Source organism: Pelophylax lessonae (genome assembly GCF_965119305.1).
Source record: "Pelophylax lessonae genome assembly, chromosome: 8".
In the NCBI taxonomy this organism is placed as follows: domain Eukaryota; kingdom Metazoa; phylum Chordata; class Amphibia; order Anura; family Ranidae; genus Pelophylax; species Pelophylax lessonae.
In genome coordinates, this window is record NC_138775.1 from 277,593,597 (window position 1) to 277,618,566 (window position 24,970).

General features: G+C 45.0%; 1 protein-coding gene across 3 annotated transcripts in view; it reads right to left on the bottom strand.

Moving 5' to 3' along the window:
• Positions 1-24,970, bottom strand: part of RAVER2 (ribonucleoprotein, PTB binding 2) — an 87,217-nt gene that overhangs the window by 19,890 nt on the left and 42,357 nt on the right. For all 3 annotated transcript variants that reach the window (XM_082264998.1, XM_082264999.1, XM_082264997.1), the window contains exons 3-6: positions 19,830-20,299; positions 11,447-11,638; positions 11,242-11,368; positions 11,055-11,125 (exon numbers count right to left, since the gene is read on the bottom strand). In XM_082264998.1, the coding sequence (XP_082121124.1) occupies positions 11,055-11,125; positions 11,242-11,368; positions 11,447-11,638; positions 19,830-20,299 (860 nt within the window). The remainder of the gene's footprint in view (positions 1-11,054; positions 11,126-11,241; positions 11,369-11,446; positions 11,639-19,829; positions 20,300-24,970) is intronic.

Here is a 24,970-nt window from a genome sequence, read left to right on the forward strand (position 1 = left end):
CCTGCCAGGCAACTATTTCTCCAGTCTTCAGCTTCTTATTGCCAAACGTTGGCGGCACGTTGCGCCAGTTAGCCCTAACCGTTCCAAAGGCATCGGTTTTGCTTTGCAGAAGAAACTCATAGGCTCCATTCACATATAGGTGTTTCGGATCACGAGCAGAATTGCCGAGATTCTGCCCGCAATCCCAAACCATTGCAAGTTGCGGGACGCCCGTGCGATTCTAGCGACTTGCAATGGCACTCCAAACGCGTCTCAATTTTGCCGCCTGCCAAATCGCTGTAAAATCGTGCAATGTTTTGGGTGCCATTGCAAGTCACAGGAATCCCACGGCGTCCCTAAACTTGTAATGGTTCGGGATCACAGTCAGAATCACGGCAATGTGAATGGGGCCATAAATATCAGGAGACATAAAAGTTGTCGATTGTTATGCAATAGCCCTGATTTAGCAATGGCTCAATGAGTGAAGAACGGAAGAAGTTGCCATTCCATAGTTGCTGTATTTTGGATTGAATTTTGTTCCTTTTCCAGTGTAATTGACTGAATTCCAAATGTAGCCAGTGGACGATTCACATTGGTGCAGGATGAATAGTTCATCAAATTCTTTGTTGTTTTGGAAGTGTAAATATTTCATGATCAGGGAAAATCTGTAATCTGACATGACCGTGCCAAAGTATGGAGTGGCAAGTAATATATTAGTAAACTCCAATACCACTTCTGCGGGGGTTTTCCCACCACTCCCTGAAGTATTAGGCCCAGAAATTTCCAAATGTCCTCTTAGGTCACTGGTTCCCACTTTCTTCTTGAAAACTTCCGATGCAGAGTAGCATAACCTCTTCGGTCAGAAATAATTGCCAAGGGGTTGTCTAGTTCAAAGTTTACTTTCATACCAGGTGCTCCAGTAAATGGGAATCTTCAGGGTGCTGCCTAATCCATACCACAGTCAATAGAGCACAAAATTCACACATCACTGAGCTCAATCGCAGAATCATCGCTGTCGTTACTTTCAGTGTCTGGTAATGAATTTCCCCACAAATCACCATCGCTCAATTCTTCAAGTAATTCCAATCCAAAGCCACCACCATCTGAAAGACTGGTAAGCTGCAATTTTTGTTCTGGTGTTTATATACGCTTTAATTAATACAACTAGATCCTGTATAGTGTACCCTGTTAAAGTGCTTTGTATATTCTACATGTAGAGCCTAATCGAAGAAGCACGACATTATTCAGCCAATTGGCTGCAGCAATTGGACAAAATCAGGAATCAGGAATCATGTGGTTGTCAGCCCTAGAAAAATAGAACTTGCTGTTAATTACACAAAATTAGAAGCTCACCTTTGGGTCAGGCCGACTGTTTACTTTTTTACAGTGCCACAACCCTACACAGTGAGATGAAAATATCTAAATTTTTCTTTTGTTCATTTTTTTAAGTTTACAGAGTAAGGAGTATTTATTGCCTTCTGTGTACAAATGGAGGGGGATTCTTCGTTTAGGCCCCATTCACATCTGTGCAGATGGTGCCGCTGTAGGACCCGCACAAATACTGGCAGCCGCAACCACCCACACAGAAAAGGGAGAGTGCCAATAATCCTAATAGCATGCCGCCTGCACCGGAAATGGCAGACTTTTCTGCACATCGCGGGTCATGGCAGCCTATTCAAATGAATGGGCTTTCGTGCCTGCACAAAATTGCTGCCCAAATGGCCACACAGGTGTGAACTTAGCCTTAGGCCCCATTCACATCTTGCAATTTGAGATCACGGGCAGGATTGCAATTCTGCCCAGGAACCCAAATCATGTGGCAATCTCTGCATGCGTTTGAGTGTCCTTATCCCAGTTCACACTGATGCAATGTGGGAAACGCACAGGAATCGATGCACCTCCCACATCGCATAGCAATCACTCTGTTCAAGCGATCTGCTACAGGTGTCAATTAAAAGTTAACACCCCAAAAGCAGGTTGCAGAACGCATTGAGCTTGCCTTAATTGGATTTCATGAGTATGAATACCCATGCAAGCTGATTCCAGCACAAAAAAAAGTTGCCTCCACCTTTTCCATGTGGCTATGGTGCGATTTGAGCCATACAAAACAGGATCATATCACAACGCACCGACTCGCATGCGATTTTCACAGGAATGCGGCGTGATTCCTGTGCAAATCATATGCGATGTGACTGAACTGAGGCTCAATGGCACAAAAAAAAAAAACATGATGAGATTGTCACTTTTTCCCGCTACGCAATAATGTGAAAGGGGCTTTACTTTCTGTCCTGCAGATACAACAAAAAGTGAAGGAGATCTTTAGTCAGCCGTCACTGAACACGAGTCTACATCAGAAAATTTGCACCCATTTTCCAGTTCTGACAACTGAAAGCTTTGGATTGCGTCTTATTTTGTGCCCCAGTGATTTTTCACCATGAAATAAACCAATGTTGGAACTTCTTTTCCACTCTATCCAAAGCGTAAAAAAAAAAAAAAAAAAGTTGTGGCTTTAGATACAATGTATTCTAGAGGATTACTTTTAAGGCCCTGTTCACACCTGAGCGTTTTTCAGCTCGTAAAAGTTCCAAAAACGCCCAACAAGCAAAATCCCATTCATTTCAATGGCCCCCCGTTCACAAATGAGCGTTTTGTGAAGCACAAAAAAGTACATAAGCTTCTTTTTTGGCAGATTACAAGCATTTTTGGTCAGATGCCAATGCCTGCCTCCAAACACCTGCACAAAATGCCCGAAAACGATACGCTCAGGTGTGAATGGAGCCTTATCTTTAGTAGTCACAAAAGTCTTTGTTAGGGTGTGATGCTTTCAGACAAGGGGAAGTGTCTAATCCTTTCCAAAACCTAAAAAGAAGAAAAAAAAATCCCATGGCTTTAGATGCAATTCAAATAATCAGGTCAGTCCCATTCAGTGAAGATAACGAAATAATCCGCCAAACAAGTGACATAAGAACTCTGACAGGGTCCCATTTAGGCAGGCATAATGAAACGTTATATCTTTTTATCCTCTCAACTTCTTATACTCTGAACTGCTTGTGATCAACCCATTAGGAGAAGAGACACTTTGTGCCAGGCATTTCTGAAAGCGCTGACAGCACAAGGCAGCTGGACGTAATGCCTCTCACATGTTACTGGAACATGACACTGAGAAATGACAAACAAAAAATATCATTGTCCTCCTCTCCGAACCTCCGCTGTTTCTTTTCCCTCCCAAGATCTCCTTCCTTTTCCTGATAAATATTGTGCCAGGTAGGTTATTTTTATTTGTTTCACCCCGGGGACTCCCAGGTTTCTGTGCAATTAAAAAAAAAAAAGGATGTAAAAAAAGGAAATTTGCAGACGCTTTCCATACATTTTATTTAGTTTGCCTTAATAGAACATGCCTAGCTTCAAGCTCATCTTCAACCACAAATGTTGCAGAATGATGCAATAGATTTTTTTCCCGTCAGAATGCCTGCTGTGGGCCCATGGGAGAAGTGGGAAGAAATCCATCTGTGCATGTGCCGCTGTGCGGAAGATAGGCGCTCCCAGGGGTGGGTGGAGCTTTGCAACAGAGGAAAGACCTGAGCAGAAAGCTCCCTAATGATAAAACCAACAGATCAGTTTGCAATGATGATTTTGGCCCATTCTTAAAGTGGAGTTCCACCCATTTAGTGACTTTAGATCTATGTAATCCCCTTTAAAAACAACTTTTACCAATGGAAAGTGTTTTGTTTTTTTTTTGCTAGTAAATACCTTATTTTCTGCTTTATTTATCCTCTTCTCACTTCCGGGTCCGGTCGGCGATTACATCATTCGGCGATTCGCAGTGTGTGCTGGGATGTATATCAGGCCATGAAATCTTGCATTATTACACAGGAGATGAGCTGCACTGCGTGCTCTGCCCCGCCTCCGCCCCCTCTCAGTGAGCTGTATGTATGTATTGTATTGAGGCCGTGCTCCGCCCCGCCTCCTCTCAGTGAGCGAGGACTGAAAGCATTATATCCTCACTGAGCTCACAGAGGAAGCGGGGCGGAGCACGGCCTCAATACAATACATGCTTACAGCTCACTGAGAGGAGGCGGGGCAGAGGCGGGCGGAGGCGGGGCAGAGCACGCAGTGCAGCTCATCTCCTGTGTAATAATGTGAGATTTCATGCCCTGATATACATCCCAGCACACACTGCGAATCGCCGAATGACGTAATCTCCGACCGGACCCGGAAGTGAGAAGAGGATAAAGCAGAAAATAAAAAGGTATTTACTAGCAACAAAAAAAAAAAAAAAAAAAAACAGTCCGGATGTGTGAAAGGGGCCTTAATGTTGTTCACCTTGTTATTTTGGAGTTGCACTACACTATATTTAGACTTTATAGATGAATATACAGTACTGAAGCAACAGCCTTTAAAGCAGGATAAAATCATGGTGGGGCAGCCTGCATTTACTTACACATTATAACAATTTCCCCTGAATGCATTCTGCTCAAGTGATGCAAGGTCCAAGCTCGACATTTACTCCATCCCTGCCTATGCAATGCTATTTTCTTCTGCTCCTGGGTACGCTGTCTTCTTACTACATCCATTGGGCAGGCTCTGATGTTGTAACACGTGCATGCACACTGGCGTTACATTATCTCGGCACCCAGATCCATTTCAGGCATCTTACAGATGACATGACTGTACACATGCATTGCAGTCAGTGTGCACGTTAAAAAAAAAAAAAAATAAAATAATGTCTAGCCGACGAGTAAAAACTATTTTTTGGCAGAAAAGACTGATACATTCTCTTCTATCAAAAACTCTACCTGCTGAAAATGTTTTAGTTTTAAAAAGGTTTACTTTGTTCTAATGGACAACAACTAAAAAAAAAACAAAAAAAAAAAACTGCCAATGTTGGAGGGAACACATTCTTTACATCCCTGCCTAAAATAAAATTAAAAAAAAAAAAAAAAAAAATTGTTCTTACTCAGAGATGAGCTTTAAACAGCAGCAGCAAAGAACATCCTCTATGCTGCAGAATTGCTTAATTGGGTTTACAAAAAAAATGTGATTTTTGACTTACCGTAAAATCCATTTCTCTAATGTTCATTGATGGACACAGCTCCTGATATTCATAACCATTGGGTATACTGCCCCCCTACAGGAATAGGAGACTAGGCAGAAAATAATTCAGGCTACACCCAAGGGCAGTCCCAGGGGGTATACTCCCTCTCCCTGCTATAGCCATGCAGCTTTGTTACAAGCAGTGTCAGGAGAAATATAACTCCAGAGGAGGTGGGTGCTCGGTCCGTCAATGATCAGAGAAATGGATTTTACGGTAAGCCAAAAATCCCATTTTCTCTTTCATTCATTGACTGACAGCTCCTGATCTTCATTACCATAGGGACGTTCCAAAGCAGTGTTAAACATGAGGGGTGGGAATAAAAAAATTCCCAGGGCAAAACATTAGCCAACCAGGCAACAGCAGCTCAACTGGAGTCCACCTGAAAAAAGCCACACACTCAGAGGATCCTTTTAAACAGCAGCCTGCAAAACTCTGCGGCCAAAAGTAGTATCTGCAGATGCCAACAAATCCACTTTATAAAACTTTGTAAAAGTGTTTACCGACGACCAGGTGGCCACCTTGCAAACCTGCGTCACTGACGCCTGATGACGAAAGGCCCAGGAGGCACTAAGCACCCTAGCAGAGTGCGCCTTGACAGGGAAAGTAGGAACCTGACCCCTGATGGAATGGGCCTGAGCCACCGTCTGTGTGATCCATCTGGAAATTGTCGCAGAGGAAGCGCATAACCCCTTTTTGGATGTCCCATCTGTGAGCACAAAATCTGACTTACTGAAAGACTCTGTAGCTGCCAGGTACACCCCAATTGCCCGGACCACATCCAAAGCATGCAAGGCAATTTCCTTCAGATTAAGTCTGGGACACAGGGAAGGCAACACAATGTCTATATTCAAATGAAAATCAGAGACAACCTTTGGAAGGAACGATGGACAGGGGCAAAGAACCACCTCCTCACTGAATAACCAGGTAAGGTTAACGACAGGATAACGCTGCCAGTTCTGTCACCCTGTGTGCAGAGGTGATAGCCACTAAAAAGGCCACCTTCTGGGACAGCTTAAGCAGGGGAATCTCCTGAATATTTTCAAAGGGAGGCTTCTGTAGAGCTGAAAGCACCAAATTAAGATCCCAAGGCAGCAACGGAACCTACACTAGAGGAACCAAATGTCAGACATCCTGAAGAAAAGGTACGCACCAGGGGACTGTGTGGCCAAAGGTTGTTGGAAGACTACTGCCAAAGCCAACACCTGGCCCTTGATGGTACTCAAGGCCAATTTCTGTTCAACCCCCCCCCATTGAAGGGAGGTGAAGATCTGAACCACTGAGAAGGAGCGAGGAAGAACCCCAAGGGGCTCACACAATGCAAGTCTTCCACATACAATGGTAAGTCTTCCTAGAGGTAGATTTCCCAGTTTTCAACAGTGTAGGATCACAGACTCCGATAAACCCCTATCCTTTAGCACCTGCCGTTCAACAGCCATGCCGTCAAAGCCAGCGACTAAAGCAGGACAGAACATCGGGCCAGAGAGGAAGCTGCCAAGGAACGTCGCTGACTAGCCACACCAGATCGGCGTACCAAGCCTGGTGAGGGGAGTCCGGAGCCACTAAGGTGACCGGAATCCCTTCTGCCTCAAAATTAAGGCCTTCTTAGAAGTCTGATACGCAGACCAGCACTTGAGCCAAAAAAATACACAGAAGGACCACTGCCAAAACAGAGGCGTGAGCAATCAGGGTAGCTGCATCCAAAGAGGCATCACAGATAAACTGCAGCCTCTGGACCAGCTGGTCCGCCAGCTCAGCAAAGGCAGGGGGGAGCCGTTCCCTCTCTAGGTCACGGTGCAGGAGCTTAACCCGCTCGGTCAGAGTTCGAGACACTAGGGCAATGGTGAATACCGGCCTCACTGCCGAATCAACCAGAGTGTACATAGTGCGGGCCACAGCCTTTGCCTTCTGGTCAGCCGGATCCTTAAAAGGCCGGGGACTCTTACACCGGAATCATGGTTGCCCTGTTCAATCTGAAAACCGGAGGGTCCGCCATCGGTGGCACAGTCCACTTCTTAGGAAGGGCCTCCTCAAAAGGTTAACGAATAGTAAAGCGCTTAGGGACCCCATGGAGACACTTTGGTTGTCCCCACTCCTTAGCGACAATTCTGTCAAAATAGGTAGGGAAAGGAAACCCCTTTGCTGCTTTGGATGGCTTGGAAGTGCAAAAAGGCACCTGCGTCTCCATCTCAGCTTCAGCTGCGTCATCCATCTTCAGGGTCTCACACACAGATACAATCAGTGCATCCACCACCGCCTTTTTGTGTGCAGTCGCAGACGTGGAGGAATCATTCTCACTAGGATTCCAGGCGCATTGGTTGTAGACCCAGAAGGGTGACCCACATCCGCAGAGGCCCAATCAGATTCAGGAGACAGATGAGGCAGGGGAAGTCGGGGGCGCCATTTGCTAGCCTGTCGCCCGCAAGTCAACCTCTACCGGGACACAAGGGACTCCAGGACCGCCGTCAGTTCATGGGTGGATGGATGGTTGGGACCCAGAGGGCACTGCAGACTCAGAGGAGATCAGGTGGGGAAACGTGCTCTACAGACTCCATGAGTCACCCGGGGGACCCCACAAAAAGTGTAACACACTGCTAAGGGATAGCCCCCATCGCGCTGGCAGCATCACCCGGTCACCAGGCACAAAGCACCAAGCCATTCTTTGCAGATAGGTAGACTCCACCAGACTCACCACCCACAGAAACCGGCACTGCAGCCACCAGGAGAATCTGCACTACACTTGCGGCGGTCAGGAAGTAAAATGATCCAGGAGTCAGCACCAGGGGCTACCAACGACAAAATCGCCACCCACTGGGCTCCACTGCCTTAGCCGCCGCTATTTTCAATGGCAAACAAAGTGGCCGCCGAACTACACAAACATGGCCATCGTGTATAGAAACACAGGCTACAACAAAATGGCAGCCCCGCCCGGCACCACAAGGCCCCAAGAAGAAGAAGAAGGAGACCAGGCTTCAATGGCAGATCCAGGCAGGACGGGAGGCTCGGGCAGGAGTCCCCACCAGGTACAACCCAAACCCAACCCTTCCCCGCCGCACAGTATCGTCCGGTCGCCGGCGCCCCCCCCCCCCCGACCCCCATCCCCAGTTAGCACCCTGCCCCCATCCCAGGAAAGTGGCCAGACCACCCAAACAGCCCCAGGGGGGAGAGGGGAGGCAGGATGAGTGACTTGGCAAATGGGTGTGCCTGCAGGAAGGAGGGGAGTCCGTTCATACCAGGAACCAGATGGGCACCGCTCCAGACAGAACCTCCTCTCCATCGAAATGGAGCTGGGGGGGGGGGGGGGCTGTCGGCCAGGAGGAATGCGGCTACTCGGGCCGAGACCCTGTAGTATGCGACCGAGGCGCATTTACCTCGCAGGCCAGCCCCCATCCAGTGAAGCTATGTCATGGCCGACCTAGCGCAGAGCCAAGGTCTGCACGCGCTTGTTGGCCAGACTGGGGTGACCACTGGATTCAGATTATCCAGCCCATCGCCCAGTCCAGCAGTTGACTGTAGATCTCACAGGAAAAAATCCAGGAGGAAAATATATTCTATCTAAAAAATGTTGCCAGGACCAAAGATCCCTGCAAAGAAATAGGTCCTTACTTCTGACTAGGAAGAAAAAAAACTGAGTGGCTATAGCAGAGAGGAAGGGACTGCCTATGGGTGTAGCCAGAATTCTTTTCCGCCTAGTGTCCTACCCCTGTAGGGGGCAGTATAACCCAATGTTCATGACTATCAGGAGCTGTGTCCTTCAATGAACGAAAGAAGATTCCCTCCCCCCCCAGTATTTAGAAGCAGTCATAAGACTGCACTCTGTCTCCTATCACAATAGTGGCTGCAACAGCAAGTGGGGGCTGGTGAGAACCCTTAGCGTTTCATGGCCGAGGAGTGTCAGTTCACAGTACAACAACGCTACACTGGAAATGGCTAGGCACTTGGTCCAGTAACAACAATGTGATGCGAGAAGCAAATTCAGCATGCCAAAGCAGTCTTGTAGTATGTAATATGTAGGAGGAATGGGTAACGACATTGGTGTAATTTCAGAAACCACCTTCCAATGTCCTTGTCCTTCTCTAGAAAGCACTGCCATACCACTGTTACTGGCAGGAACAAGTGTTCAGTATCAGTAAAATAAATGGGTAAGAGTGTGTTGACCCTTAGAGAAGACATTGCATGTACTTTGTTATATCCAACTGTAAATGCTTGCATTTCACTTGTTTTAAAATACCCCTTAAAACCAAACATTTAACCCCATCCCTGATCTAACCCTTACCCATCATATATACATTGCAGTTTGAAGTGGTTTACCGGGGATAGCCATCAGCCATAACCCAGGTATTGTTTTTTTAGCCTGGGGCTGGCTTTTTCATGAAAGTGCTCCGAGCGCTCATGAGCTGCTGGATCGCTTTTAGAAGCGGCAGGAGGGGACATTACCTACCTCCCCCCCCCCCCACCACTGGCTGGTGTTTCTCGCGCCTAACCGTTTACTGGTGAACCGAGAAACAATCCAACGGTGCAGCTGGCTGGTCAAAGAGGTGATAAAAGACTAGATAGTCTTTGATCGCCTCTATGGCCTTGGAGGAACCGAGCGACGCCATGAAGTTCCTTCCAGTCCAGGGCGGAAGCCAGCATTTATTTATTTTTTTATAACGCAAAAAGATCTCTCCATAAAGAGGATCTGTCATTCTTATTTCTATTATAAGGGATGGTTACATTCCTTGTAATATGAATAAAAGTGATAGAATATAAAGGAACAGTATATAATATATATATATATATATATATATATATATATATATATATATATATATATATATATATATATATATATATATATATATATTTTTTTTTTTTTATAAAGTGCCCCATCCCTCCTCCGTGCTCGCACACAGAAGCGACCATATACATAGGTCATGCACGCAAATGTAAACTGTGTTCGCACCACACACACACGAGGTATCGTCACAAACAGAGCAAGAGCAATATTTGTAGTGCTAAACCTCCCAACTCTAAACGGGTAACCTGTAAAAAAATTTTTTTAAAGCATCGCCTATGGAGATTAAGTATCGTAGTTTGTTGCCATTCTACAAGCGTGTGCAATTTTAAAGCGTGACATGTTAGGCATTTACTCAGCGTAACATCTTTCATATTTTACAAAAAAAGTAGGTATATATTGTGTTTTGTTTTAATTAAATTCATGAAACTATTTTTTACCCAAAAACATGCGTTTAAAGAACACTGCGAAAATACCATGCGACATTAAAAATTGCATTGATTGCAAAATCTGCTGATAATTATTATATATATATATATATATATATATATATATATATATATATATATATATATATATATATATATATATATATATATATATATATATATATATATATATATATATATATATATATATAGCATTTGGGAGGGGGTGTCAGTCATTTTTTAGCAATAAATACTAATTTAAACAAAAAGTAAAAAATGCTTGGTCTTCAAATGGTTTATCTACTACAAAGCACCAAATTATATATGAATAAATGTATAAAAAGTAACTTCCAGGTACTTATTACCCATGGATCATTGCACTAACCCCAACACAGGTGTCTGTTTTTCTCTCCAGAAGGGTGGCATAATTTTAACATCTATTTAGACTGCAATGCCAGCTCTGAGATGGCAAAATCATGTAAACCCTGGTGCCTGTGCAATTTTTGGCTTTGTTCAAATAAAAAAAACACCCCTTTCTATAGCTTCTCACCTTGTAACTTAGTACAAAGTTAAATGTTGCAGTCTGATGCCTTGGGGAGAGGAAACTGAGAACATGTTCACCTTGGCCAAGGCAAAGCAACATGCCTGGAGCTCAATGACTAATAACATTTTTATTGATTTTTGAAAAATGAGGCCATTGCTGTAAGATCACACCTTAAATTTATTCATGCAGACTTGAAATGTCATTGTAAGATTTGCTTTAAACACAAAGCCTCACCTGATTAAGTTTGTGGAGCTGTAACAGAGCTTGGTTGACTGTTGCATTAAAGTGCGGCCGCCCAGAAGACCCTATAACAGAGCGAGAACATCACAATGATTCAGGAATGTTAATCTAACTTGTTCAGAGCCAAAGTATTTTTTTTTTTTTTTTTTTTTTAACTACAAAAAAGGAGGAAGAAGCTCACCGTGCTTTCCAGACCTTCCACGATGCGGTGGCTGAAACAGCATCTGTAGCATTGCTGGATTATTGAGGCTCTGCATGATTTGCATTGGGTTGGGCTCAGGGAGCAACCCTTTCCTATTGTTCTGCAGCTAAACACAAGACAGAATTCATTAAAGAATCTATAAAGGAGCACCCAAAAAAAATAAAATAAAAGCCAGCTTCCTTACCATGCCCTGTGCTGCCATGAGCGTGGCTAGCATGCTCCGGCCTGGGGAACCTGGTGCACAGTAAGACACCTGTATCCTACTTCCTTTAACATGCATTCCATCCATGCAATCTTTCATCTCTTCTGCCTGCCTTGCAGATTCATATTCAACCACCGCAAAACCACCAGAATAACCATCTTCATCCTCTGCCAGCTGAAGAAAAAAAAAAAACAAACAAAAATCACAACACATAATTAACTTAAGATACAAAATTCAAAAGCAACTTCACTGAAAAGAAAGCAGGGTTTGTAGCTTTACCAGTTCAATGCCGATTAATTGTATTGGACATTGTTTGTTCTACTTGCGTCCATTCAAATGACCTACTAGAGCAGTGATGGGGAACCTTGGCACCCCAGATGTTTTGGAACTTAATTTCCCATGATGCTCAACTATACCGCAGAGTGCATGGGCATCATGGGAAATGTAGTTCCAAAACATCTGGGGTGCCAAGGTTCGCCATCACTGTACTAGAGTGACCAGCAGTATTCTTTAGTGGGCTATATTATGTGCCCTCTAGTGGATTCACCATAGGAATATAAGATTCATGCACCAAGGCCTTTGACAACAGGTGAAAAGTTGGTTTGGATCACAATTCGTTTTTTCATACAAGTGAAAAAAAAAAAGGGCATACATACATGCGCAACTAAATACAGCATACTCCGCTATAAGTGCTTGTGAAATAATTTAACCAGAGAAAAATGTATCCCATCATAGCTTACCTGTCCTTAGAAGTGGTGTCAGAATGTATTTTTAGCCTTAGAACATTTTCAGCAAATACAGAAAATGTTTGACTTACCTGTAAACTCATCTTGGAGTACAGTGCAGGACAGGGGACTTGCATTCTGAGACCATGGGTTATAGGCTGCTACCTTTAGGTGATTTGACACTGGCAAAGACCTTTGCTAGAGCTGCCCCTAGAAGCAGTGGTGTCCAAACTGTGGCCTTTTGCTTGCATTTTATTTGGCCCTCAGGGCACTAAACAAAGGTGGGAAACCATTTCTTCCACTAACCATATCAATAGCACTATTCTTGCCATTGATACCAAAAATGGGGCCTTCTTCCTCCTGTTAAAACCAATGATGAAACATGGCTTATGCTCACTAATGCCGGCGCATTTTCTACTTCCACTGGCCACAGTCCCCTCCCCCCCCAAAGCCTGAAGGACAGTAAACTGACCCTTTGCTTAAAAAGTTTGGAGACCCCTGATCTAGAGCATACCCATATAATCTCACCTACTTGTGAGACTCCAGTTTTTGACAAGCAATGAGAAGTGTTTAAAAACACAGAGGGACCGTAGCATGCATTCTTGGCAGAACAGGCGGGCAGAAACATGTCATGTTGGAGGGGAGTTGCCTCATTCTTCTGGGACTAAAGCTGGCCATACATTGGTCAGTTTTTTTTCTTTCTGCCGACTGAGCCGATTTCCCCATCCACACATTCAAGGTGAATGGGGAAATCCTCCTCGCTATGTGTGTATTCTGACAACAAATACGGTTACATTTTTTTTTTTTATTTGTTAATTATTTTTTTCAATAAAGGACCAATGTAGCTATCTGAACATGACTTGGTATTAGCCTGTTGAAAACTCCTGCACAGCAGTAATCACGACTGAGGGGAAGGGCAGAACTGTGTGAGGTGTGTAAATATGAGATTTTACTCTAAAATGTGTAACTAAATGTTGGCTCACTGCTTGCAAAATTAGTGGATTTTTGTACTTGCCACAAAATCCTTCTTTGGGAGTCCAAGGAACACATGAAATCACATACGGTCGGGTCATACAATTTACAGGACGACTGAACACTAGCAAAAATTTGGGGGCCAGCTCCACGATAACGGCTCCTTTATCCAGCATCCCTTAAAGCAGGAATCCACCTATAAAAAAGGGGGGAGATTCGCTTATCTGCCCCCCCCCCCCTCCAGTGCCACATTTGGCACCTTTCACCAGGGAGGGAGGAGCGGGTACCTGGTTTTGACAGATACCGGCTTCCTGGGTGATCTCGCCACAAGGCTTCACTGGCAGTTTCCCTTAGAAGCCATGGCAGCAGCAGCACCCGGGAGTCAATGGAAAACAATTGGCTAGGGTGAAGGCACCGCAGGATTCCTGGACAGGTAAATGTCCTAAAGTTAGCAGCTACAGTGTTTGTAGAGGCGGACTTAATTTTTTTTTCTGAAGGAGCTTGAAGCTCCTCTAAGCTGTAGTAAGCAGTACAAGAGTATGAACATAAACACAGGGTTGGGAACCTCAATGAACGCCAAGAAAAGATTTTACAGCGAGTACAAAAACCCTATTTTCTTCCTGGCCTATTAAGGAACACAGGAATTCAGATAGTTGGAACGTACAACTGAGGTATGGGCAAAGTAACTAGCGTTAACAGACCCAATGAGAAAACTAGAGACTGCCTACTGCTCAGGAGCCACCTGAAGGATCAAGATTTGAATCTGAGCCAGAGCCCTTTAGCAATAGGGGACTTGCCAACACAACCAAAAAACCGGATGCTCAAGACCTAGAGAAGAGTACCCATAGGAGAGAGTGATTCCATGCGGAAGGATCACTGAATGAGGTGGTAATCAACCAAAAAAAGATGAGACCATAACTTATTCCAATAAATGGGGAAGACAAAACCCACAGCATGGTGTGAAAAAAAACACAAACAAACAATGTATGGGACAACCACAAAAAAAAAAAAAAGAAGGTCCAGGTAAGAAAGCCAGCCCAACTACCTAAAACAACCCAAGGCCTTTGCACTCTTGAGCCTCTAGGATCAAAGGTCAAAATCTGACTCTCACTAGGAGAGACTTTCCAGGGAAACCCCTGTATCAGCATAAACACCACAGCTCACCAAGGGTTTTACTTGAGTCCCGAAACCCACAAAAAACACAGGTGAACCATCAGTGACCATACAGCAAGGGGAGGAATCTTAGCAGTACCACTAACATTTGTCTGATAAAGAACAGAACAAGGTCCGAATCCAAAGAACCCTTCTCAAGAGGCTGACAATTTGCCAAGGATGGAAGATCTATCCCTAGGTGGACAATTCCCAGAAAGTCATGGAGACATTCTGTCCCCAGCAAGAGACTACTACAGGAGGAGACCAAGGAGGAACAGGGCCCTTCAGCAATGAACCGATGCGCACTTAGGGCTCTTTCACACGGCCGCTCCGTATGTCCGCAAATCATCCTATTTTTTTGCGGACATAATGCAAGTCTATGGAATTGCGGATGTCAGCGGAATACCATCCGCTGACATCCGATTTTCTTCCTTTCAGTTCTGTTTTTTGGAACGGAACAGAACCCTATTTTTCCTCCGTTCAAAAAACGGAAAGGAAGGAAAATCGGATGTCAGCGGTGTCATCCGCTGACATTGGCAATGCCCATAGACTTACATTATGTCCGCATACGGATGGGATGATATGCGGACATACGGAGCGGATGACACAAATGTCAACCGCTCCGTGAAAAAAAAAAAAAAAGTCCCGCAGCGGAGAAAAACAGCGAAACGGCCGTCTGAAAGAGCCCTTAAAGTAGGACGGGGGGGGGCTTTATAAAACACTGTCAGTTTTGGTTTTGCCATCTGTATCCAGTTGAGGAGATTTTCCTTCACTTCCTGCCCCATAGCCAAAACAGGTAAAAAGAGGAAATCCCTCCAAAGTGAAGGAATCCCTGGAAGATGCCCCACTAGATTCCTCTTCTGGTGACAGCCCAAAATGTGGGATTTTCCTTCACTTTCTGTAATAACTAAACAGGACAATCAGAGGGCAAAGCCAGCAAATAAAACATGACAGCTATTCTAATCCCCCTCTACTCTATCCCAAAGTTTTGTCTTTAGTAATAATAGAAGATGCAGACACCTCTCCAGAGGCTATCGGTTGAGAAGAACCAGTTCAAGGCATCCTCCCTAATGGAAACCTTACAAGCAAGGTTGAGACTCGCCATCTTCAAGCACAAGGACCAGACTACCTTCTCAGTCACAGGAAGGACTCCTCACAGTGGTGAAGGCCTTTCACTACTTTTTGATGGAGCCTGAACTGGGAAAGCCTGCCAATGGCAGGAGCCTCCAACGTGGAAGATCTATCCTGAAGAGCCAGACAGTAGCCATTCTTTAGTGAGTAAAGCCACCCAGATACAGAGAAAAACAATCTCAACCATTAGAAGTGGCTAAAAGATCATACCAAGTCCATGGAGGCAGACCTGTTGGACTGCCAAGAAGCCAGATTCATTACAACTGAAAAGATGGTTGAAGTTAGCCCAGAAAAAAAAAAAAAGTAGGATAGGGGGGAGAAAAGCTAGAGAGGAGGGACCCTCAATGCTCTGAGGGAGGAGAAATTGTTAACAAGTTTAGAGACTGTGGAACATCGCAGCGAGGTTTTAAGTTGAAAAACGTCCCTCACAGGTGACCGTTGGGAGCCCAGAAACAAAAAAGGACTGATCAACATGAATCTTGCAGTTGTTCGGGCACTCCAAAAGATGCTGACTACGAGAATCCACAAAGACAACCTTCTTCATAGCAGGCCGCCTGAGCGTCTCACAATGGGTATGCCAGGAAAGAAAAAAGCCTTAGGCCAAACAGCCAATGCTCTGATAACTAGCCAGGGCATGGGCAACAGTGAGGATCCAGGGTCCTTAGGTAGGAAACATTCTGGGCTGGTGCTGGTAAACCTAGCAGCTCAGGTAATCCCTCTGGAGAGGAGGGACACTAAGGACTAAGGGTTACCCAATACCATGAAGAAGGGCTTGTTACGTCCCAAGGATAGGGGATATCATGGAGAGAAACAGTGGCATAGAGAAGGAGCTGGAGAAAGGGGTGCAGGAATGGGGAAAACCCTAGGAAGCTAGAGAATATACATTTGTGCAGTTGCACTGGGGAGACAAGAAGAGGAACTGAAGGTGCTACCCAAGACAAGGGATTTTCTTGTAAGCCTACATGGATGCGCTCATCATCTGAATGTCAGGAAAACTACTAAGGACCTGCAAGGCTTCTCGTGTTGAATTGGGAGCATAATCATCCGAGGGCTTAGCCAATCTCTGACTTAAAGCCCTATGAGCTGTCTGACAAACAGGCTCTAAGGGCCTTGGGGCATCTACTGCAAAGGTAGACAGAACAGTGGGATCCAGCCAACCTTTCCCTGGACCTCCTACACCGAGGCAGATGTTCTGGATTCCCAGGGTATCCAATGTCACCAAAGATGTAGAGAGACAACAATGTTCCGCAAAGGCCAGGAAACTCCGATGCTCTTTAGTATGACACATCAGCATTCCAGCACCTTAACTAGTGTGTGTTCAGTGCACCTGTATGGACATTGGACTCACGCAGGACATACATTCTTAATGCTTGTAACAAGCCATCAAACTGAAGTATAAAAGCTCCAGACTGATCAGCCTGCTTAAATAAAAGGTCTACTATCTTTACTGTTGGACCCGCTACTTTATCTCCTAGGCTTCCCTATTTCATAAATAAACTGAATGGAGCATATAACAGCACTGTTGGGTAATGCTGTAACTCAGTTCAATAGGCTATGGGATGCTTGGGATCTCTCGGAGTATGGCTCCACTCCCATGTCTTGATTGAGACTAAGTGGATATTATTCCCCATGTCTGCCTGACCCTTCTCATGTCCCTGCTCTCTCTCTACCCTGACCCCTACTGTATTTCTCTTACTCTTATTTTTGTTTCTTTTGTGAACTTGGCTACCATGTTCGCTTTAAGGTTATATCCACATGCTCTTAGTAACCTTATTTTCTCTGGAAGTGACTTACATTTCAGTTTCTATGGATGTGCGAGTCACCATGTTCATTGAGTCCCACCTTACTGTTTGTTTTATACAACTTTTTTCTGTAACTTTGAAAAACTATTTAAAAATAATAAAAAAAAGAAGCGAGGACTAGTGCAGTGGTGGAGAGATCGTTTGAGGAATCCAACCCATTTTGTCACAGACTAGTCATAGCAAGTAGAGGATGGTTGGCAGAACCTGCCAGAGCAAACTAGAATTTCTAGGGATTCCAACTGCCTGTCAAGAGTTCTTAAACCTGTCTAGTAGTTTTTCTGTTAAGATGGGTCATATGTGAATCCAGTGTTCGTATAAACCACCATTTAATAACTTCCCACTCAAAGGGCAACCGTTCCAACACACTCCCAGGTAGGGTCCACTTCATGTGGAAAAACCTCAAATAGCAGGTCTTTGCAGCTGTAATAGCTCTGAAAGGCCCAAAGGCTGGAGGCAGCATGCTGATCCTCTCACTGTAGGGTAGTACGCACTGCATCAATTAGGTCTGAAATAACACCTTAAAATTGAAAGTGACAGGAGACTGCAGAGCCTTAAACAGTCTCTTCAGACTGTTGGGACTCCGAGTCGGACATGGTCACAGGGACCAGTGTTCTAAGCCCTCAGAAAGATAAGAGACTCTGCAGGGGATGGCGCTGGGACACCTAGAGCTTCCGCAGTCTGTATTCATAAGGAACTGGGTGAATCTGCTCAGTCTTGAGTTGCAGTAGTGGTCCTTGAGGACAGAGTAGGGGACTTGGCCTCACCTGGGGTAGCTAAAGGAGACTGATGATGTAGAACCTATAACGACTGTTTCACCAGATTCCAGATTGAAAGTGTTGGTAAATTCCCTTAGTAGATGTTCCCTAAACTGCTCTATGGACTGAAGTGTTTGTGTGCAACTAGGCCCAAAGTACAAGATGAGGTTCTAGGTATTCACAAACCCCAGCAGCAAGTGCTGATGAGGATTGGATGGCTGGAGGGGACCGGAGCTCCATTTGGTGCTTTGCAAAGCAGGAGTGCAATGCTGTAGCTGACAGATTAGGCAGTGTTGACAACAGTGTTCACAGCCCCTCAGTTTTAACACCTTTCCACTGAGAAACCAGAAGCAGATGGAAATTTGAAAAGGTACCTGGTGGTACAAATGGCAAGGTAGACCTGGATACCCTCAAATCTTCTGGGCTGAAATACAGACATCATTTAACTCCCCTCTGAGCTCACAATGTCATGGCCCACCACTAGACTGTGGCTAGACAAGTGAAGGAGAACAGCAGAGTGAGGAGATCATAGCTGTCACCTAGTTTACTCCCATCAGCAAGCTCAGTGTCAGTCCATGAGCACACTGGTTCCTTGCTCTGCTTCTCTTTCTCACCCTGAGCTCAGCTGTACAAGGTCTGCAAGAGGCTGAGTACCTAGTCAAGTACTTACATTCCTTGCATCAGAATTTAAACGCAGAGCTCAAGGAATTTAGACACTTTTTAAAACAATGCCAGCTTACTATGGGGTTTAAGTCCAACGAGGTGTATGCCACTTCATGGACTTATTTACTGAGCACCAGGAGTACAGCTATAGAAATCCTTCAAGTGCTGGATTTTCTGGTCTCCGCTACTGCAGTCATATACAGTTCTGCCTGCCTCTCCTCCCCTTTTGCCCAACCACTGAGCGCTTTGTATTGTGAACCCATTCACAAAATACAAAGCCCACTGTGAATGGACAGAGGAGGTGAAGGGTGGGTAGAGCAGCAGCTGTGTGAGAAAGTAGCATCGCTCTTGTCAGAGCACCAGAAGTATAAAATCGGTGAACTGTCAGCGCTCAGTAAAACTAAATTGTAAGTAAAATATGAGTCTACAAGCTGGCATACACCGTGTTGAGCGCAAGCTATTGTAAGCCAGAACATTTTAAAAGCTGACTAAATTCCTGATGTTTTGCTTTAATGAAATATTAAATCCAGAACTAATTGTGGTCTTTTAGATCTGCCTAGAGTTCAGCTTTAAAATAAACCTGTACTAAGGAAACAAACTTTAAATTAAAGCCAAGTTGAACAGACATTATAGGGCCCTTTGGCTTTCATTCTGTTGCCTCCCGCTGTCTTTCTCAGCTAGGAGATGCTGCGGCGGACTCCATTTCTTAAAAGTTGGTATTTGCAAAGCTTCAGCACGTTCCATGTAAAATCACAATCCATGTAAAAGAGGCCTAGTAATTGTTTGCTCAGACACCATGCACTGCTTTTGTGGGAAGTTGCATACACATTTTCTCCATACCCAGAAGTTTAGGTCTTGGAGGGGGGGGGGGGGGGGGGTGACCAACTAAAAATATACTAAGACCCTTCATAATGCTTTCCACTGAACACTGACCTTTTTTTGTACTTCATATTTCCAGTACAGGTTCAATTTAACTGGTTAAACAGACAGATCTAAAAAGATAAAACCTATTAAATTGCACTAAAGCCATTGTCAACCTTCTCATATATCCCCTTTTGTTTGTTCTCCATTGATTTATGAGAAAACAGATAATCGGCAACACTCCAGCTATTCATGACAGAGTATCATTTAAATAGGAGAGCATGAAGCAGATGTTTAATTCTACCTGGCAGAACAAGGGCTTGTGAAGAGAGGAAAATATTTGCGTCAGCTCGTCACTATTGCTGTAGTCCTTGGGAAGCTTGTCAACACACAGGCACTTTGAGTGAATAAAATCCGCTGTCAGCTGATTGACGTCTACCCACTGGGCAAAAAGGGTAAATTCTTCCAGCTGCTTGCCCAGCAATTCCAGGCGGGCCTTTGAGGCACAGTCTTTCTTCATGTACTCCACAAAGCCATAGCCCTTGGAGAGTCCAGTGAGCTCGCTGTAGACAAGGAGACATCGTTCGATGTTTCCATATGCCCGAACCAGTTCTTCGAACTCCTGCTTGCTAAATAACGGAGGAAGGTTGGTCACACACAACAAAGCGTCAGTTGGCTGCAGCTGGACCAAAATCTCCTTGTCCCGGAGGTGGTGTTTGTGGAATCTGTTAATAGCATCTTGTGCTTGCTCTCCATTTGACAACGTGATGAAGGCTGGAATGAGAGCAAGGGGAAACAGGTGGTCATTAAAAAGCACAGTAATGTGTTCCAAGGTCTCCAAGAAAATGTCATTATCACAAGGCACTAGCTCCATACACAAGCTATCCATTGTCCCATTATTACTAAATTGCCTGCTAAAAATAAAACTTAATCTCATATAATTACTTCAAGAAATACCAGGAGAGAAATAGCGTATTTCAACTTTGATAGAAAATCCTCAGTCTTTTTAAAGGGTCTTAGAAAGAAAATGAAGTGTACAGTAAGGTTAAGAACTGGATTTGTGTAAACTTAACGTAAAATCCTTTTCTCTGAAGTCCATTGACAGACGCAGCAGCAATGCTTCTTTACCCTTGGGTTATGCGCCAGCTACAGGAGTAGACTAGGCAGTGAAAAAAAAATGCACTGACACGCGTATAGGGGCTGTCGTCCTCGGCATAACCCCCCACACTGTGCTCCCAAATCAGTTTCGTAGCAAGCAGTGAAAAGACGACACAAGCCATCCCCATAATAGAGGGGCGGGTGCTGCGTCTGTCAAAAGACTTCAGAGAAAAGGATTTTACGGTAAGTCCTTACAAAAATCCAGTTTTCTCTATTGTCCATTGACAGACGCAGCAGCAATAATGCTTCTTTACCCTTGGGACGTCCCAAAGCAGTATAGGCATGGGGGGGGGGGGGGGAGAGAACGCAACCAAACAGTTAGGGTATTGTCAAGGCTAAAAACGTAGCCAACTGGGCAAGAATTAAAAAAAATGGAGACTGAAGTCCCAGCAGGAAACCTACTTCTTCACTAGGCAGCAAGAAACTGATTTCAGAGCAGTGTGTGGGGGGGTTATGCCGAGAAGGACAGCCCCTAAAAATTTTTTTCACTGCCTGGTCTACTCCTGTAGATGACGCATAACCAAAGGTTAAAGAAGCATTGCTGCTGCGTCTGTCAATGGACGATTAGAGAAATATACAATTTTAATACAGGTGTCAAATTTTACCAGCCCAGCTTTTTAGCCATTATATACATATGCTAGATTAACAAAAGTATTGGGACACCTGCCTTTACAGGCACATGACCTTTAATGGCATCCCAGTCTGAATTCGTAGGCTTCAATATTGCGTTGGCCCACCCTTTGCAGCTAAAACAGCTTCAACTTTTCTGGGAAGACACTCCCTAACCTTGTGGACAGCCATCCCCTTTTAGAAGAGTTGAAGCGGTTATAGCTGCAAAGGGTGGGCCAACCCAATATTGAACTCTACGGACTAAGACTGGGATGCCATTAAAGTTCAAGTGCATGTAAAGGCAGGCGTCCCAATACTTTTGGTAATATAATGTATATATTCATTGGAAGCAGTCATATTTGCAATAATTATGCTGGCTAATCTTTCTTGGTAGCGCTTTACATTTACCAAAGCTGGCCATAGAGGGATCCTAAGTCTTAGGCTGGCCATAGAGAGTTCAAACCTCCTGTTGAACCCGCTGAGATCCTAACTATGTATGGGCAGGCTGAACGTACCAAAGTCGATCAATTGACTTGGCTACAACTAGCGTGTTGGATATTTAAGATGACATTATTGCCAACGGTTATCCCGGCTAGCAATAATTACCGTGTTCTCCCGGCAGGGACAGCTCCTTGTACCGGGAGAACACAAAAGGTCTGCGGGAGGGCATCAAACACAAAGTGGTTGCAGGAGAGAAAATCATATCAACTATGCCTGGCTAAAGCGTCACATTCCTCTCAAAGGCTTGGATACAGAATCTGGTCAAAACAGCAGACACTGTGTGGCTAACTGATCAGTAGGGCTGCTGAATATAAATCGGAAGATCGATGCATCGCGATTCGACCCTTCGCGATTCTGCATCGATGCTGCGACCGGCTTTAATCGATGTTCTAATGACGTCATGAAGCGCCGCCCCCTCCCTCTCCGCACAGCGATGGCTCTTTAAAATTCGTAGCCGCGCCCTCTTTACCCGCCTCCCGCTGACGTCCTCCTCAGTCGCCCGGCGTCGCTGCAAGAGGAGACATGAGGAGCGAGTGTCCCTGACTGTTGGAGAGGAGAGAATGAGATGGACTACGGTGTGCAGTGTTCACGTTTACACTTTACACATGCCTGATCCCTCCAGTAAGCTGACACTGCACTCCGCTTATCAAATGCAGTGAGACACTTCCCAATCAGCAGCTGCACAGATTGGGAAATGTCTCACTGCCTGTGATTACCCGGCTTCCTGGCGGGATCGGGCATGGAAGGACTGTCATCTCTACTCTCAGACACTCAGTCTGCTGCGGGAGACTTGAGTGTGTCAGAGCAAACATCCCCCGCTCCCACATGCGTGCTGGTCGTCCTCCTCCTCCAGCGAGTGTCTGTCCTGACTCCTGACCGTCCTCCAGCAAGTGTCCATCCTCCTCACACAGGCCTCTGTGGGCAGAGGGAGACCCAGAGTCAGCGTCCTGGACCCCAACTCCCAGTCCTCCTTGGCTCAGGCGTCTGCAGTGACTCATCAGTGATCAGGTACTAATCTAAGTCTTCATACTATTACAAATGTTGTTAACAGGACACTGCCAGGGGGAGTGGCAGAGCCAGGTGAGGGGAGCACACTGAGGGAGAGGGGGAGCCGGACTATCCGTTTAGGTCACAGCACCGCAGATTCTCCAACCCGGATATCCCTGAGGAGACCCCATCCAATGCCATGTATATAATATACATCACATCCCTAATATCCCTGAGGAGACCTCCATACACCAGTGTATGGGGGTCTCCTCAGGGATATCAGGGATGTGATATATACATGGCAGTGTATGGGGGTCTCCTCAGGGATGTGATATATACATGGCAGTGACCCCCATACACCGCCATGTATATATCACATCCCGGATATCCCTGAGGAGACCCCCATACACCGCCATGTACATATCACATCCCGGATATCCCTGAGGAGACCCCCATACACCGCCATGTATACATCACATCCCGGATATCCCTGAGGAGACCTCCATACACCGCCATGTATTTATCACAACCCCGAGGACACCTCTATACACCACCATGTATTTATCACATCCCTTAGGAGACCACCTATATGTTTGCAGTGCACTATGGGCTGGGCATGGGCATTGGGCAGTAATCGTGATGCATCGCGGAATCGAATCGCTGCCCTAATAATCGTAATCGAATTGAATCGTGAGGTAAGTGAAGATGCGCAGCCCTACTGATCAGATCACATTAGGTACCCAAGCCAGCCATAAAGGATATGATATTCTCTCTAGCAACCACAGGCTGCCAGGAAGAAAAATTGCTCCATTCCCCCCATCAACACAGTCCATGTTGAGGGGGAAATATCTCCCACTGAGCTATTGTGTTCTACCAGTAATAGGTGGCATGGGGAGCCGTCCTACCTGGGAGAACACCATAATTATTGCTAGCAGGTATAGCCCCAGGCAATAAACGCATCCTAAGATTTCGACATACTGGTTATACCCAAGTCAAATTGACTTAGGTAGAGTCTGCCCATACATGGTTAGAATCTCGGCTGGTTCCTGCCAAACCAACCGAGATTCTAACCCCATCTGGTAGGCTATAGAGGGACCAGAACAAAAAAAAAAAAAAAAAAATCAAGTTTTTTTTTTAGAATAGTTACTTGGCACGTTTACTTTTCTTAAATGATTTTCTATTCATTTGAACCTACTAGAAAATGTAACAAGAGTCAATTCCCTAGAACTCCCCACTACAATCCAGCACTGGTCCTCCTCCGGAAATAACCAGCATCTTAGATTGTAAGCTCTAACAAGCAGGGCCCTCTTGACTTCTACTGTATTAGAGTATTGTAGTTGTACAGTCTACCCTCAAGTTGTAAAGCGCTGCGTAAACCGCTATATAAATCCTGAATAATAATGTTTAAAGATCGTTCTTAGCTTCCCTTTAAAGAGAGCAAGGAAAGACATGTAAAATGTCATACTATGCCCCTGTGCTCAACTGTGTACCAAGGAGGACATGTGAATCATTCCATTAAGCCCCTGTGCTGAACTGCGTACCCTAAACTGTGTGCTTATAGCATAGACACAGCTAAAGATATAGAGGCATTTCTCTGCATACAGCTGCTCTGAGACTTAAATGACGCATTCGCGTTTGTCATTTCCCTGATGGCAGTGACCTCAAGATGCCAGCGGGGGGGGGTATAATTGCAGGGACTCAAACCTAGGTCCACCATGTGCAACTGTAAATTTCGTGCTGAAGTCAACAGATGTGACAAGCCCCCTGTATGCTCCAATGTCATTGTGACCTAGGAGAGGGGTGCTGTGGAAGTATCACAGCTCTCAGCTTAAGCTGGATGTAGAAATACACAGCATACGCCCGGGTTTAAAGGAACCCAAAGTCCTTTTACAATCAAATAAATTAAAAGTTTGAGGGCGACCTACCAGATAAGGGGGTTCAGTGATTTAAGTGAAGGGAAGTGTTGAAAGTTAATGCCAAGGAATTACAAATGCATTTCAACGCTGTGCATCCAAAGTACAGGAAAAAGGTCTATGGAACATCCAATTCTATTTCAGTATGACTGCTCATGTGCACAAAGCCGACTCCATAAAGACACAGTGGGGATGATTTACTAAAACTGGAGTGTGCAAAATCTAATGCAGCTGTGCATGGTGGCAATTCAGCTTCGGCTTGTTCATTTAAGCTTTG